A 16,511-nucleotide genomic window follows, 5' to 3' on the forward strand; every position below is an offset into this window, starting at 1 on the left:
GGCAGGCAGGTCGAACTCCTTCTCCAGCTTGATGCGTTTGGAGAAGGGGCTCAGGGAGCTGGGGCTACCCAGCAGCAGCTTTTTGGACAAGCCGCCCGAGGCGGACTCCCCCGGGGAGCAGCCCCGGCCGTTGACCGCCCCGTCGTCGATGCGGTCGGACTCGCCGGCCACCGAGTCTTCGTCGCAAGTGTCCCTGTGCACCTCGGCCTCGGAGAGGTGGCCCCGTTTGTGCTTCTCCCCCAGCACCTGGTGGAAGGCCTCGCTGAAGTGCTGCATGGAGCTGAGGACCATACCTTGCATGACGTCCGGCATCGACCGGCTCTCCTCGCCGGCCCTGGAGTTGTTCTCATGGTGGCGGGCCGCCTCCAGGTTCATCCCGAAGCCGTAGTCCGGCCTCTCATTCTCGTTCAAGTCCTCCTCCTCTTCCTCCTCCTCCTCCTCCTCTTCCTCCTCCTCCTCCTCCTCCTCCTCATCCCCATTCTCGGGGATCATGTTGGGGTCATTCTCGCTCTTGAACTTGGCCACCACCGACTTGAGGGCGCTGCTGGCACTGCCGACCAGGTCGCTGGTGCCCGGTTCGGGGGAGCTGGCGGTGGAGAGCCCATCATCCGACTTCACCGTCATGGGGGACGACTTGTGCATGTGCGTCTTCATGTGGCGCTTCAGCTTGCTGGCCTGCGTGCAGGCGTGGTCGCAGAGGTTGCACTTGTAGGGCTTCTCCCCGGTGTGGCTCCGGCGGTGGACCACCAAGTTGCTCTGGAACTTGAAGGTCTTCCCGCAGAACTCGCACGACTTGGACTTCATGGGCGGCTGGGAGGGAGGAGGAGCGGACTGCAGAGGAGGAAGGGGCGGCGTGGCCAGGAACGGGGGCTTGCTGCCGGGCTGGAAGGGCTGCAGCAGCCTTTGCATAGGGCTGGGCCGGCTCGGGGACAAGGGCGGGCTGGAGGTGTTGCCGGCCAGCTCCCGCAGCCGCCGGGAGAAATCCATAGCGGGCGGCTCCATCGCCATGGGGTTCAGTCGCAGCACCCTGTCGAAGGCACTAGGGTGATGGGTGGCCAGAGCCATTTCTTCCGCACCCAGGCGCTCTATGCGATGCGGATCCAAATGGTGCCTCGGGGGAGGGCTAAAGAGGGGCGGCGTGGGTGGGAATCGCCCTTCTCCCAGCCCCGACGCCTCTCTCGAGACCGAGCCGGGTATTCTGAGCAGGTTAAAAGGGTTATTGTCTGCAATGTGAATCCCGTGGAGAGGTGGCTGGGAAGGGCACTCTGCACCTAGTCCTGATGGGATACCAACCCGTGGCGTCAGGGGGCTGCCGTGCTCGCTTTCTAGGTAGATCCGTAAGCCGTGCGTGTTCTGTGCGTGCTGCAAGAGGAACCAGGCGCTGTTGAAAGGCTGTTTACAAGTCGTGCACGTGTAGCTGCTGGGCTCGTCTTTACCTGCAAAACAACACAACAGCAGCGTAAATGTTTAATCGCCCACCGGTGGCTGAGAGCTCGCCTCCACGCCTAAGCTCTCCTTCTGCTTAAGGCTACGGCCGAAGGGGCAAAGGGACGCGTGCGGGGCTGGGGGAGGCTCTGCTCCGCTCCCCACGTGCGAAACCAAAGTCAGAAAGGGCCAGGGAGAGGGACGGGGAGCGAGAACAGTGCGGGAAGAGGCAGCCCAGGCAGGGAAAGGGCTGGAGCGCGGCCAGGGAGCCTGGCCGGCCGCCCCGCCGCAGCCGCCGCGTCTCTCGCGCGCTGAAAAGAGGCTGGGGACGGTGAATGGCGCTTTGGCAAGGAGCGAGCGAACTCTGTTTCGTGATAATTTATTTTGGGAGATAACACGGACATTATAAAAGAGCAACTGACTAATAAATATCCAAACAAAAAGCCGGCTAATAATGGCAGCCCCCTCCGATGCACGGCAAAACAACAGAAATGAATAACTTTCTGAGGGCCCTATGCACGGGAAGAGTAGTGGGGAGCACGGCGAAGGTGCGTGCGTTTTGCTATCGATTCTGGCAATTTTGTGCGTTAGTCACTTCCATCCCCGTATGCTTTTTTTTTGCTAAATGCCAGTAACCTGCAACTACAGCTAAGGCAAGTACAGAAATTAATTTCCAGTCCTGCCTAGGAATTCTGTAGAGTTGCTATTCCAGTGATTTTTAAAAAAAAAAAAAAGAAAGAAAGAAAAACCACTCCTGAGGTTTGCTGAATAATAAAAATATCTCGGGTTTTCCCAAGCAATCTGTGCCCGGGGGGTGCCCTGGCTCCAGACAAACCACCGTAGGTTGGTCTCTGCGTAAGATACATGCAAGTTCGCCACATTAGGTTTTGCATAATTGCCCAATATGAAGAAAAGGAAAATGTAAAAAAAAAAAAAAAAAAAAAGGCAGATTTGGAAAGAAAACATCATTTTATCCACAACCGTCTTGTTTTCTATCTCACTTGAGAGGAGAAGAAGAAAAGCTTGATCTGGGTGTTTTCGTTATACAATGAGCTGAACAACGATTTGGGAATATGACAGGCAGGCAGCCCGCAGCGCCGGCTATAGCGACCCGTCGCAGCCTCCCTCGCTGCCTCCCGGTTCTTCTATTATTATACATTTGGCCTGACAATCTGAATTGAGTGAGTAAAAAGCGACTCAACCGTCTACAGCGGGCGTTTAACACTTTAGTCGCTTTAAAAGCTCTTGGAATAATATCTAACGTCTCGTCCTTCGACTGAAGCCAGCGTTTGAATGAAATGCATGGCGGCGCTCGCTATGTGCCAGGCATGGGAGTGCAGATAAATACTTAAATCTGTTGAAATTAGAGCAAAATTCAATCGGGCTTTCACATTCCTCTGCTCATTTGTGAGCTCAGAAAAAAATCTTAAATGGGAAAATTTCATCTTGCTTCGCCATAATGAAGTGGAAGTTTTTAACAACATGCTACAAGCCGCGCGCCGGGGCTGCGGTGCGCTAACAATGTAATGCTACCTCGCTTCTCTATTTTATGTATTAGGTCAGAGAAAATAGCATTTTATCTTATAATGAGGATACAACATACAGTGCTCACTATCGCATTTTAGTATTCCCATCAACTAGATATTCTAGATCATAAGGGCAGCTAGTGTAATCATAATGTCAATGAGAAGGGCTGTTACGACTGAGACTAAAGATTACATGGAAAAAGCTGCTTTGAAACTGGTAATTATTACCAGTCCACTAATAGCAAATGATGCATTACAGTTTCACCATATAATCTGTATTTCACTCAGCTCCTGCCAGTGCAGCCTTATTATATTACAGTGCTCACAAATTCTAAATTCCTAAACTACAGTCATCAATAAATGTGTTACTTGCCATAATTTGCAAAATTACTTTGTTCATAACATCTTCGACCGTTATAAAGACTAGAATTGATTTCCTGCATGGCAAAATTAGGGCTACATTGATTTAGTGGAGTGTAAAATGTAATATTATTCTTCATTTGCTTTCCTGAAAAACAAGTTTTGAATTCAGCGTCCGTGTTTGGTAATCAAGATAATAATTTAAATATAACATAATGGTTATGCACAAAACTTCCCTAATCTTAAGTGACCTACCATCCTCAACGTAAAACCAGGTGATAAAATAAAGCAGCAAAATGGTTAAAACCACCAGCTATCCGCCTCCACCTCCTGCTCTGAAGAGACGCAATTTCTAATTTGTCTATTAGTGCTTGATTAATTACGAAGGCTATTGACTGACCATATCACCACCTAGAGATACGTTCCAGTCTAATGCAGCCTTGCCAAACGGTAAGAATTACGGCAATCATCTGCTCATTACCAGCAAGGAGTGATGAGGGCATCGAAACGGGGTTTTGAGGAGCTTCGCCTTCCCTTCGTCCCACCCCACCGCCCCTCGTCCTTCACCGGGCCATGCTCCTGGAGGTGGCCGCTTCCCCGGGGACATCCACGGAGGGGCTGGCGGGGGGCAGAGGCGTAGCCATGTTGTTCTTCAGGCAAACACAGCATCTCCCAGCTGGTTTGCCCTTCCCGACCAAGAGCGCCTCTCCCCTCGGCAGATTAAGCCGAGATGGGCAGCCCAAGCCGTGCCCACGAACCCAACAGCTCGGGGTGCTCCTGGCCTCCTGCCCGGCTGTCGTGCCCACAAGGTCCTGGTGGACCTCGCCAAGTGCTGGCTGCAGGCCCGGCTGTTACCGGACCCGAAGGCTGCGGAGCTGACGGCTTCTCCTCGCTACGGGCCAGCCTCCGCGCTCACACGCACTCCCGTACCACGGACCACAAAGCATTCAGGCATCCCAGTGGGCAAGTTGCAGACCCCGAAGGCAGAGAGGAAAGGAAGCAGCAGGGTGCTTTTGGAAAGTGCAGCCGTGGGATCAAGTAGTCCTGGGCTAGCAAAGGACAGAGCTGCAGAGGGTCCCACCAGGCTCGTCTCATGGCTTGCCTCATCTTCCACCGGGGCAAGGCAATGGGACGTGTTAGCCAAAGCAGCATTGCAACACCACTGGGGCTTTCAACCAGTTTCCAAGAGACTCACATGAATCCCCCAAATCTAGATGCAAAGAGGGACCCCAGCAGCCCTGCCCACATCCTCAGCTGCTTTGCACTCGGGGACTTTAAGGTCCATAGGGACCGCCCGCTACCATCCTCGGACCTTTTCTGCACTACGTGGCTCCACGTCCTGCACTGACCCCCCACAAGGTCTTTGGGTACAGCGTCACCTCCTCCAGCCCCACCGGCCGCAGCATGGCATCCCAAAGACAGCCACCCAAACCAGATCAGAGCCATTCAAACCGTATCAGAAGGCGAGGAGAGGCTGAGCACCCACAGGTGGTTCCCACCACTCGCCATGCTCAGCTGCAGCTCTCTGGCATCTATAAACCTGGGTTTCTCTAGCCCCAGCTCCTTTTCCTTCCCGTTCCGTTTGGGTGTTCTGGAGATATATAGAAAAGCCTGCCGACCATTCCTTCTCACCAAGGGTTCTCTAGCAAAGCCCTGGCTTCCCAAAATCTGCTGGTGGGCTCCTAATCCCCGCACTGCCCGCCCCATCCGCATGCACAGTGCTCATTTTCCCCATGCACCGTGTCACGCAGAACCAAGCCGAATGCTTTGCAAAGTCTATTTCATCTGCATTTATCAACCAAACTTGTCATCTCGAAGAATGAAATCAGGTTTATTTGACAAGATCTATATTCCATAAATCTACGTTGAGTGGCATGAATTATATTTCTAGCCTTTAATTCTTTATCAATTGAATCTTATGCCAGCTCTTCAATTATTTTGTCCTGAGCAGATAGGCAAGGTGTAACGAATGCTCCCCCGGTTACCCCAGACACCTACTGGCACTATTTTCCCAGTCCGTAAGCTTTATTAAGAACAAGCATCACTTGCCAACATTTAGGGATTCTTGGGGGTAAGTTGCCAGGGCCTTTCAATTTAAAAATATTTATCTCCATTGGACCTCGTATAAAATCCTCCTTGTCTGCAAATGAGCTGGGAAAAACACCATCACCCGCCTATCGATCCAGAAACGTAACGCTGCGTCCTTCCATCCCTTCAGTACAAATATTGGTTCAAACACTGCTACCTTGATGCTTCTTCCACTTTAAAACAGCCATGAGCAACTCCTGGGAGCTCTAGCATTGCCAGGACCCTGCAAAGCTCTCTTATCCTCCCTGGCTGGGCCAGCACAGGTTTTCCGTGGTGTCTCAGGCTCCCCGTATCAGGTCTCTACTCGTCATGATTTCCCACTGCGATTGATTGCTATCTATTTTCCATTTTTTAAGTTGTCATGTATTGATTTTTTTTTTATCTAGTTGCCGTTCTCGTCTCACCACTGACTAGGGTGTGGGGGGATTTTGGCAAAGGTTGCCCGCACCTCCCTGTCCTGCTCAAAATACAAACAGCCTCCAATGCCCACTCACATTTCCCTCTGTACATTTTTCCTCCCGGTCAATTTTACTGACAATTCTCTTCAGATTCGGGGAGCTGCCCCCCAAGGGCAGGACAGGGCTGTGGTGCAGCCCCGTTCCCCCTTCTCCTTGCAGTTGTGTCAGGGCTGAGGATCTGGCTCACGGCGCTTTGTGGGTTCGCACAAAACCCTCCGAACCACGGGAGGTGATGCCTTGATGCCACGCACGAATCCCGCACCAAAAAATCCCTTTTGCTTGACACTAGGGGGATTGCATGGGGATGCCCTGTACCAAATACAAGCATAGGGGCAATACTAATCCTGACGGGTCTCACACAGTGAATACCCATCCACGACTACAGATTTATTCACTTTGGCACCCCAGCCAGCAAATGGCCAGTGCCACCACACCACTCTACACTGGGGCACCAAGTAGTGCCTCTGGAGTATCAGCTCCTGCCTAAAAAAAACCCTTTCAGAACAGCTCTTACCTGCCATGCCCCCCTGAGAAGTAATTTAAGCAGGAACATGCGAGCAACAGATTTAGCTTCTGATCTGAAAAAACGTTAACAAATGACTGGAATGGATATTGGCATTTGAGTGCCTTTAAGGGCAGTTGGCACAATTACTCAATAAAACATGAAGAGATGCCTGCTATCAGCACTAAGGGGCTTTTCTAAATAAAATAAAAAAAAAACAAAGCCGGTCCTTCTTCGCTGTGCTCACAGCCCAACCCAGCAAACTCCGCGCTTCGCACGGCTGAGCAAGGCGACACCCTGGGCACGAGGCAGAGCCCCGCGGCCGCAGCACCAGCAGCGACGCCAGACGAGGAGCTGGGGAAGGGACCAGCTGGGAGGAGAAGCTGTCAGCTAGATGCCACTGCTGGGAGGGAGAAAAAAAAAATGCTGGAGCAAGGCATCCAAGTTCAGCCATTGCCAAGTGAGTAATGGAATAATCTGCATTCGCGTGCCAATGTGCTTTGGAAGAGCTTCCTCCGTTTCTCAAAAGTCAGGGCTGGATCCAGAAAAGCTGCTCTCCGGACACACGGGTGCTTCAGGGAAAAGGAAAGCCGAAACGATGCAGGCAGCATCTTCCTGATGCGACTGCACAGCCCAGGCACAGAAGAGGCCTGCGTGCCGCAGGAGAAGCTAACCATGAACACCACCGGTGTCTCACCTGGGGCATCCCGCTGGCTGTGCGGGGACACCCCAGTTTTCCCAGTGCTTTCCCAGTGCAGCAAGCAACGCTGAGGGGCATCCCATGGGCAACCCGCGTCTGCCGAGCACGTAGCCGGTGCCTTTTGCCATCAAACTGCTTGGAGCTGATGGTGACTGGAGCACCTGCAGCCAGCACCTCCCTCTCTTCTGCCTGCCACGAAAAAATTACTGGAGACAGCCTGAGCCAAACCCAGGGACTTCTTTACTCTGCTTTAATGTCAACCGATTGCTTGATTTTTGGACTGATAAATTTGGAGTTGTTATGGTATTTAAAGGGGGGAAGAAAAAACGGAGTTAATTGTTACCACTTGTACTTGACTCAGTTCTCCTCCATCTGGCCTGTCAAATCTCTCTTCTTTTTTCTTTTTTTTTTTTTTTTCGTTTTTGGAAATCCGTACTGTTGAAATTCCTTCAACCGAAAAGCAGCGCCGTGGAGCCGTTGGGACACAGGAAGCTCAGCAGGGCCGGGAGATAAGTGGGTCCACTCCCGGCTGCAGCAGCCCACTTCTCCCTTTAGCAAGAAATACCGCTGGCTCGTGACTCACCTTTTCCTGGTAGTCAGCAGCATCAATACGGATGGGAAACGGACCGGCCAAACGGATTTTTCCTTATTGCACTAATCCTTCCTCCCGGTCCTCCAGATTGCGAAAGGCAGGGTATTAACCTGGCCCGTCATTAACGGGTTATAAGTAGCTGTTAGCGCTGTTATTATCAGCATCGCCGCTGCTGTTGTCATAACAATTAGAATACTGCTAATAAATAATAGCAGTGGCTGCGTTTATGTACTAGAGGGTACTTTCTAATCTCTTCTGTTTATCACTTCCAGTGCTATCTCTGTATATTGCCATCATGGTGTTCAAGGAAAGCCGGGGCTGCTTCACTCCTGTAGCACAGCGGCTTTAGGCCAAAGCCACTCTCCTGATTTCAAAACTGGGACGTGAAGCCAGCTCGATGGTCCCGATTAATACACCCGCATAAAAAAGGGACAATGTCCCCAGACTCCCCAGCAAACGGCGCGGTGGTGTCTGGGCATTGAGAAGGATTGTTGCTGTTGTGTGTTTAAAAAAAAAAGAAGTTCTGCAAATGAAGCCTGAGCTGCTTATGGACAGGGCTAATGTCAGGTCCTGGAACCGGGGAGTTGTGAAAATGCCCAAAATCTAAAATGTCCTTTGCTTTGTGGGATCCTCGGTGGCCCCACTTTTTCTGTCCCAGCCTTTCTGTCATGTCTTCTCTATCACTTTGTTCCACATGTATAGTAGTAATTACTAAAAAAAAAATCTTAAAATTATGTTTTCTTCCTGAAAATATTTTTTTTTCCAATTCAAGCTTCCAAAAATCATTTTAATACAATTGGCTAAATATTTTCTAGACCAAGTCTCCACAACGCCATTGTTTCACTGCGCATCCTTCCGAGAGACATGCCAAAACACCAGTGACTTTACCCAAACCAAAAAAAAAAAAAAAAGCCACAGCAATAATGAAACCAAAGCTACAGCCACTTTGCCACTCGGACAGAATTCAGGGTAGGACCTCCAGCAATTAATCTATTTTTTCCAAAAGCCAGATTTTCAGCAGGCACCTATTGCTATTTAAAGCCACCCACCAGCAGCCCCACCAGGATGGTCAGAGGAAACCAGGCGCCATCGTCCCCCCTGCACTCAAAGCCCAGACTTCATGGGTGACATTTTTGGTTGGGGTCCCCAGTATTTGCTGTATTTACTCATCCTTCTCACAAGAACCCAGCCTGTAACACCTATTTCTCCCCCAAAAAATGCTATTTCCAGGAGACAAAGCCCATCATTTGCCGGGGCCGGGAGGCCTGACCTCCGCGTCTGTCACCATTTTCGAGGCGATTACGATTTGGCCACCAAAAAAACCTGCTTCGAGCTCCAACTTGGCAAGTAAGCCACCAGGCTGCAACTGATTTTGTGCTTTTTTAAAACTTCAGGGGGGTGGAAATCTGTCGTGTCTCCATTAACCGGGAGCGGAAGAAAACTGCAGTGAAACAACGCTGGGCTTGAAATCCAGCTCTGAATGAAATTGTAAAAGCAAGCCCTCGAGCGGGTAGGATCCAATCGCACACACGTATGCCCTCTATATGCTACAGTGAGGGAGAAATCCGGGTGGTGCAGGAGACAGACGGACCTCAGCACAACCCAGGGGGCTGCACCGCCTCCAGCACGGGCGGTGGCACCTGAGCAGCACGCTGCGGGGAGCTGCCAGCCCTGCAAGGGGCTCTCCTCCCTGAAACCACCTCCCTGGTCGAAAAACACCAGGAGCGAAGCAGCCACCATCCCCAGCCTTTCCCTCCCTGCCTCTGCTGAGCCACCCCAGCCCAACCCCGGAGCTTTTCTGGGGCAAATGGGGATTTTTGGAGTGGACTTGCAAAGAGGAGAGGCACGGGCAGCACGTTGCCTGCTGAAGCTGCTCCTCGGGCCACGCCTAGCACCAGGCACGCCAGGAAGGTCTGCCCGGCCAGTGACCCACCTGAGCCCTGACCGCTGCAGGCATCAAAGCCCTTTGAAAGCCCAGCCCGGCTGGCAGGCAAACAATGCCTCGTTCCAACCGTCCGCAATTACGCACTTCCCCGATGGCTGCCGGGGACAACCGGGTTAATAATCCACTCTTTAAATACAGGGTAATTATATAGCTGCAGAGAGGCTCCAAATTATTTTATTCACTTTCATACACCTACATGATGAGTTGTTTCCTTTCCTACTTTGCGTTGGCTCCCTTTTCCTCTTCTTGTTTTCTTCCCTTCCGACAGCCCTATGACTAAACCTGGATAAAAGGCAGAGCACGCTTCAAAAAGTTTCTTTAAGGCAAAACAAAACAAAACAAAACAACACAACAAATACAAGAAAGGCCACGCTGAAACACTGCTGCAGGTCATTCCCAGCAGTGCCCGGAGCATGGAGGCAGGAGGCACCACCAGTGCCACCGAGGCACTGCTCCACCGTCAGAGCTCATCATCACCTCTGTCTTTGTTGTATTTTTGCTGCATTTCAGATGTTAAATATTCTGCTTCTCTGTCTAGCGGAGGGATGGCTTTGGGGATGTCTTTTCCAGGGGGACTCCACAGTTGGGGACAAGCACCAGATGTGCAAGCCGAGGAGGCACCGCAACAGCCAAATCTGTTTTTTCTCAGCAAGCACAAAATGCTCACTCGGAGCAATGCTGCCCTGCTCACTTCCTTCTCACACTGGGTTTGCTGTACGGACAGGGCTTGTAGTTCAGATTCAGGGAAGGGAAAGCAAAGACCCGGGACTGTTCCCCTTGAGAGCCCTCTTGCACCTTTTCCTTCCCAAAATGGATCCTCTTTGACCCTCCTCAGCTACCAACTTCCCCTTTGGCTCACTTTCCTCTCACTTCCAAATTAATGCTATTTAGCCAGCAGCAAACCACCCTGACAAAGTGGGTCAGGGGAACCGCAGGTCCCCCAGAACAATCCCTCTGGCTGCAAATCACCGGTTCAGAAGGCAAAGGTTTATTCTGTCCCTGAGCAAGTTCAATGTCACCACGGAGTTGCAAGCACAGCAAGTGCTGAACCAGACCCCACCACATTTCGCTTTATAACTTGCACAAGCGACTGTTGGTAGAATTAATAAAATTTTCCTCTGCTTTGCAAATAGGACCAAAAGGTGTCGTAAAGTTGTCTGGTCTCCTCCGGTTTATTCCGTCTCCTCTCCATAGTCAAGATATCCTTGAAGTTGAAAATGATATAATACTCGGAATATCTGGAGTTGGAGGATGTAAGACTTGCAAGGATTGCTACAGCTTTATTGCATTCCCAGGGCACGGAGAGTATTTACCATACATACATCACGTCAAGGAATGCAAAAAGGGCATATGAAAATTTGGGGATGCAAGCTCAGGAGTTTAAATTCACAGAAAGGAAGATAAAGAGTGGTTTTTCTTATTTATAGATTTGCAGATGAAATCCAACAAAAACAGCCCTCCCCCCCCCAAAACCCTCCTTTATGTCAGTAAGGCTGATTCAATTTCCCAGCTTGCAAGGTCTCCTCTATCCGAGTATTACCCGACCCCAATAACACACACTCTTCCAAGGTTAAGATCTGTTTCCTTACAATAATGCAGAAAGCTGTTGTTTCAGTTGCGGCTGCAGGATTCAGCTTTGAAGGACAGGTTAGTACCACACTACATTTAACTGGATTCAGTTCATCTGATTATACAGTGCCTTGCTTTCTGGAATATGTAATCATCTCTTTCTGATGACATTTTAAATATCCAACTAGACAAATAATTGCGGCAATAATTGATAGCTGAGTCAAGCTGGAAGATTATTGATTGGCACAGTACCCACTGAAACAAATGTTCATCTTTCAAACATTACAGTGAGGATGCTTAAATCTAACTTTTGCTGATAAATGATAAAAATTTGATTTACTGATAAAACCACTGGAAGAGAATATGCACTTCAGGATTTGATTACTTTGTGAAATTTTTAGAAGAAAAATTAGGCATCGGGATTTATATTCTATTTCACATGAATAATTGCCAAGCTAGGGATAAGGAGTTGAACATAAACACGTGCAGAGAAGTCTTCAAGAGTTGCCGATTAACTCTCTACCTTCCTGAATGCCATTTATCCGGTGCCAATTGCTGCTTACCCAGAGCCAACCCCGCTGCTTCCCCGAGCACGGCCTGGATGGGTCTCGGTGCGGGCGGTGGGATTTGCATCGAGCGGGGAAGCTCCCTTGCCACTTTCTGGGCAGCTCTGAGCAGCCCGAAGCAGGCAGCCTGAACTCTTACCCTGCAGACAGAGCCAAAATGAGGTTTTGGTCTCATTTGCCGTGGTGTAAGTGAGGAGTGGTGTCACCAAAACCTGCGGCATCGTGTCAGCGTAACTGCAGCACAGGCAAACAATGAGCCGCTGAGGCTGAGGGAGAGGGGCCACAGCAAGGCAAGGGCCTGAAATTAAAGAAAAGAGCCCGAATATTTGAGGAGGGTGCGACGCAGACAAATTTCAGGGTAGGAGATGACAAATGCCCTGCAATGTTTTGAATCCGAGCCATTAGGAGCTGCCTGAGTCTCCCGACGGCTGCTAAAAACCAGGCGCTCGTTAGACCCGGCCATCAGCTGAGCCCTGACACTTACGGCATATGAGGGGGCTCGTCGAGCCACCACGCTCTGATTTACAGATCCTGAGTTAATTAGGAAGCCCTGAGGTCCTCTGCCCATGCGGGTCACTCTCGGCAGTGCTCGGTGGTGTCCGGCCTCAGGAAGGCGATCCCCGGCAGGAGGCTGCTGTGCTCGCACAGCGCGCTTCCTCGGCTGAAACAAAACGCTGATGAAATCTGCATCGCCCGACGCTATAAATAGCTCCACTTTCAATTTATTCATTTTCTTTTCCCCCTGCCGACTGGATGGCACATCCAGCCCGGGACATCGGGGCAGCCGTTCATCCAAGCCTGTGCCAGCACAAAGCTCATAAGACAGGGAAGTGCTTCGCAGGCAGTGAACTGCTCGTCTTGAAACCCCAGCCCCGATCCCACAGCAGGCTGTGAACACTCTGCATCCCTATTTATGGTCTTTCTTTCTGTCTTTGTATTTTTTCCCTCTCCTCAACCCTTGGTGCACGTGAGCACGTGCCTGCAGGTGCTTGCTGCCTGGATAGTAAAGGCAGGCCATGTGCAGAACAACGAATCCAGAGGGCAATTTTGTCCATCGCCACCAGAACTTGCTAACACGGGGAAGATGGGCGAGGAAAAACGGGCAGCACTTGCCCTGTAGTGCCAGGTGGAGAGCCAGCAGCCACAGAGCTGAGCAGAAGCCACTACCACATTATGCAGGAAAAATACCAGTGGGTACGAGCTGTGGGGGTGCGATGGGTGGAGCAAACCTGAGATGCCACCAGCCAGACAGGCTGTCCCCTCGTCTGGCCAGATGCCCCATGGTGTCCACAACAAGGCTTCGGGAACATTCACCAGCAATTGCTGCCATCAGCCTTTGCATGGGGTTCCAGACAGATTTCTTTCTGGGGACATCTCATGACATTTTCCAACGTGACCAAGTGAGAGGGTGACCAGAAACATTTGTTTCTTCAAATTACTCTCCAAAAAAGTGCAGGAGAAATGCAAATTGAAAGAATTTTTTTTTTTTTCTTTTTCTTTTTCCTATGCAAGCACCAAATAAAACGAGAAAGCTCTGTTTGGAACCACACAACAAACACTGCAAGTCCCAGCGACAACCCAAAGGCAAAATGACAGACCCACAGTCACACAGGGAGCCAGCAGCAGACACTAGAAAATTAACTCTCAGAAACAGTCTAGCATTGGCAGGGAAATGAATGAGATGATCTAAGAGATATTTTCCACCTCTAATAGGATTTGATGATGATTTTGCATAGGCTTTTGTGCTAGCCTGGCTTTTGATAAAGGCATGGTGTCTCTTTTCAACCCGCATGCGAGTGCAAGATTAATAAGTTGCAAACTCGGCCCACCTCTGCTATAAATGGTTCCTGTGCATATAGGGGGGAAAAAAGCCAAGCTATGACTGATAAAAAACACGGTTAACTGAGTGCGGTTAGTGTTTTTACACTCAAATCTTCAGTTATTAAGATATTCAGAAAGAAGACAAAACCTCTCCTCCAGCACCCAAAAAAAGTACTGGTTGAGAAGCCAGTGAGGGCAGCGATGTACGGAGCGTGTTCAGCTCAGGAGCTCTACCCCAGCAGATCCTCGTCCTTGCCAAAACCCCTGTGGAGGACCAGGGCTGGAAGCACCATGCCCACTAGCTCTTAAAAAAATGCAGGCAGCAAGAGGTGACCGCTCATCAATGTGGAAGGGGAACAGCCCTTGCGGACAGGGAAGGAGCTCGTGTGGGAAGGTCGGGCTTGGAGGCAAAGGACCGGCCTCAAAGGATGAATGAAGAGCGCATTGTTGGTAGGGCACGTGATGAGAACAAGAGTTTTTACGTGTATCAAACGGATTGTCAAGAAGCCCATCTTTCTGCAAGATAAGCATTTTGTTAGAGGAAAATGCAATTAAATGTTTTAACTGCCAGCGCTTAGATACCAGTAACAGATAGCAGCAACAACAATAAAAAAAACCTAACCTAGGCTGATTAAGTGAATAATCTCCGGCACATCCTGCGTGGCCATACGATGACGCCACCTTCTTGGGCTGAACACCCCCAGCCATGCCAAAAGTCAAGCAAAAAGACGCATCGACACAGTGCACGCCTGCCCACTGGCTTGGGGATGGTGTTTTGGCCAAAGGGAGCCTTGCAGGTCGCTGGCTGGCGGTGTCTGCTCTGCAGCCAGGTCCAGTGGGTGCCCCTGCTGGGGCCCAGAGCCGCGGGAGCGCGGCGCTGCACGCAGAGATAACGAGGTGGCAGCTCCCGTCCCAGAGCTCCCCGCCACCGCCGATACGGGCCGGCGGCTCAAACTGGCTGCCGCTCCCCGCTCCTCGGGCTTGGGAAGGCTGAATAGCTCCGGAGGTAAGTGGCAGGAGTTTTAAGCCTCCCATTTTCCCATCTGCAGCTCCATCTCGCCTTGCTTTTGAAAAACCACAGCCGGCCATTTGTGGTCGGAGTGGAAGAAATTGGCCTCACGTCATTTTTTAGTAATAACGCAATAAAAGAGCAATAACGTTAATAAACAATTAACACCGAGGCGCTGCACTTAATTGCACGTCGGGTCCACAGGGCTCAGCACGCTTTGCAAATGACCATTACTGTCATGGAAAGGGAGCTGGATGCCGCTGCAAAGGGCAGCAGCCCCATAAAGGACACGAAGCCATCCGAGCCATCGCCTCACCCGTGTGTTGTACCCCGTCTGGGGCAGGGAGGGAGATGGCCGGAGCCAGGGTAGGGCTGAAATCGCCAGCGGGTTCACCTCGCCGCTCCTCCGATGCCCTTGGCAATCCAGTTAAGATTTGACAGCATTTAAAGATGACAGTGCTGGAGGTAATGGGACAATGCCATAACAGGATTACAGGAAATGTGAAAGAAAGGACATACGTACGTAATGTCATTAAAGTAATGTCATCTATGAACGGCTTTTGCTTCCATTTCTGCTGACAAAGAAGTCACTATCACTTACCCAATTCCTTTTAAACTCTGTTACTGCCCTAAATAGTTTACTTCTCCCTGGGAGAACCCCTTACCCACGCCGGTACGAGCACTTTTGCCAACTTTCTGGCCAGGACCCACGGCCCGAGGCGGAGCTGCCGAGGGGCCAGGAGCAGGAGGAGCAGGGCAGCATCCCCAAGCTGACCGCAGCATCCTTCCCTTTGCTGCCTCACCTCCGCCCGGCAGCCCTGGCCATCAGTATTCCCTCTCGGTGCCGCCACAGCTGCCCCGTCAGCCGCTAGCACAGCCCTCTCCTTGTCCCCCGCCAGAAGTGCTGCTGCGTGCCAAGCGACTGGCCGCGAACAAAAGCGTGTTTGACCAACACTTGTTCCCAAAACAAAACCCCGGCTGGAAGAGGAAGTCCCGGGAAGGAGGGGGAGCCGGGGCTGTGACGATTTCGGAGCCCCGGGACTCGCATTCCTGCCAGACAATGGTGTCTGGCCTCCCCATTCACCGCCCCACCGAAAATCCCCTCCTTAAATCCCCTCCTCAACGCCATGTTTATCATGGAGGCTAATGAGTGGAAGGGATGCCCTTAAATAGAGCCCGAGAGCTGCCCGTGCTGCTCCAAGGCCCAGGGGGGACGATAGGTGCCGCGTGCTGGGGACAAGCCCCGTGCCAGCCCCGTTGGGGACAGTCCCACTCCTCAAACCAAAGCACTTGCGTGGATTTTCCTATTAAAAAATTCAAGTCCAGAAGGTGAAAAAGCCCTCTCTGAAGTGGGGAGGTTCCTTTGCTGTGAACAGAAACCTCCAAACGACCTGGGGAGCTGTATCTGGAGCTGAAGAAATACAGCTGGGAATTTCCCGCTGGGAAACAGAGGGGCGAGTTGGTTCCTTCTGCTTTGGGTGGCTAAAGCCAACGGGCACAGAAATTCAGGGGGTGGCTGTGCTACCCCTTTTCGGCGATGTTTACCCATCTTCTCTTTTTTTTTTTGAGCAAAACACTTCTTTTGAACTTGCCAACCTTGCCTTAGATGACTCTTCTTCCTGCGCCCGGCGAAAGTAACTGTTCTGTACCAGGGGAGCCTTTGCCCCCGTCTATCTGTGAGACATTGGCATGTGAAGCCGGCGATTAGAGGAAACACCCTGCTCGGACAGCCGGCCCCCGCCCCCGATAAGTACAGTTGAAAACCACAGGGGTTACACATTCCAGCTCGCGCGCTGCGTGCGAGCCCCACAATCTTATCCGGTAATAACCAGACGTGCAAATCTTCACCGCGTTGAGCAACGTGACATCTGCCCGCTCCGGCAACGCGTCCAGCAGCTGGGGCGGCGACAGGGCGGATGGTCACGGGGAAGCAGGCAGCCAGTGTTGTGT

The 16,511-nt window shown here is 51.3% G+C and overlaps 1 protein-coding gene across 8 annotated transcripts in view; it reads right to left on the reverse strand.

Annotated features, from left to right (window-relative positions):
- BCL11A (BCL11 transcription factor A) overlaps window positions 1-16,511 on the reverse strand; it is a 67,375-nt gene that overhangs the window by 6,896 nt on the left and 43,968 nt on the right. For 7 of the 8 annotated variants that reach the window (XR_011094339.1, XR_011094338.1, XM_068675343.1 and 4 more), the window contains exon 3: window positions 1-1,436. This exon is cut by the window's left edge. Coding sequence is in view for 6 of the 8 variants with exons in the window: in XM_068675343.1 (XP_068531444.1) it covers window positions 1-1,436 (1,436 nt within the window). In the remaining 2 variants the exon portion in view is untranslated. The remainder of the gene's footprint in view (window positions 1,437-16,511) is intronic. The other variant, XM_068675342.1, reaches the window with a different exon arrangement.

This window comes from Anas acuta, chromosome 3, assembly GCF_963932015.1.
Source record: "Anas acuta chromosome 3, bAnaAcu1.1, whole genome shotgun sequence".
NCBI lineage: Eukaryota > Metazoa > Chordata > Aves > Anseriformes > Anatidae > Anas > Anas acuta.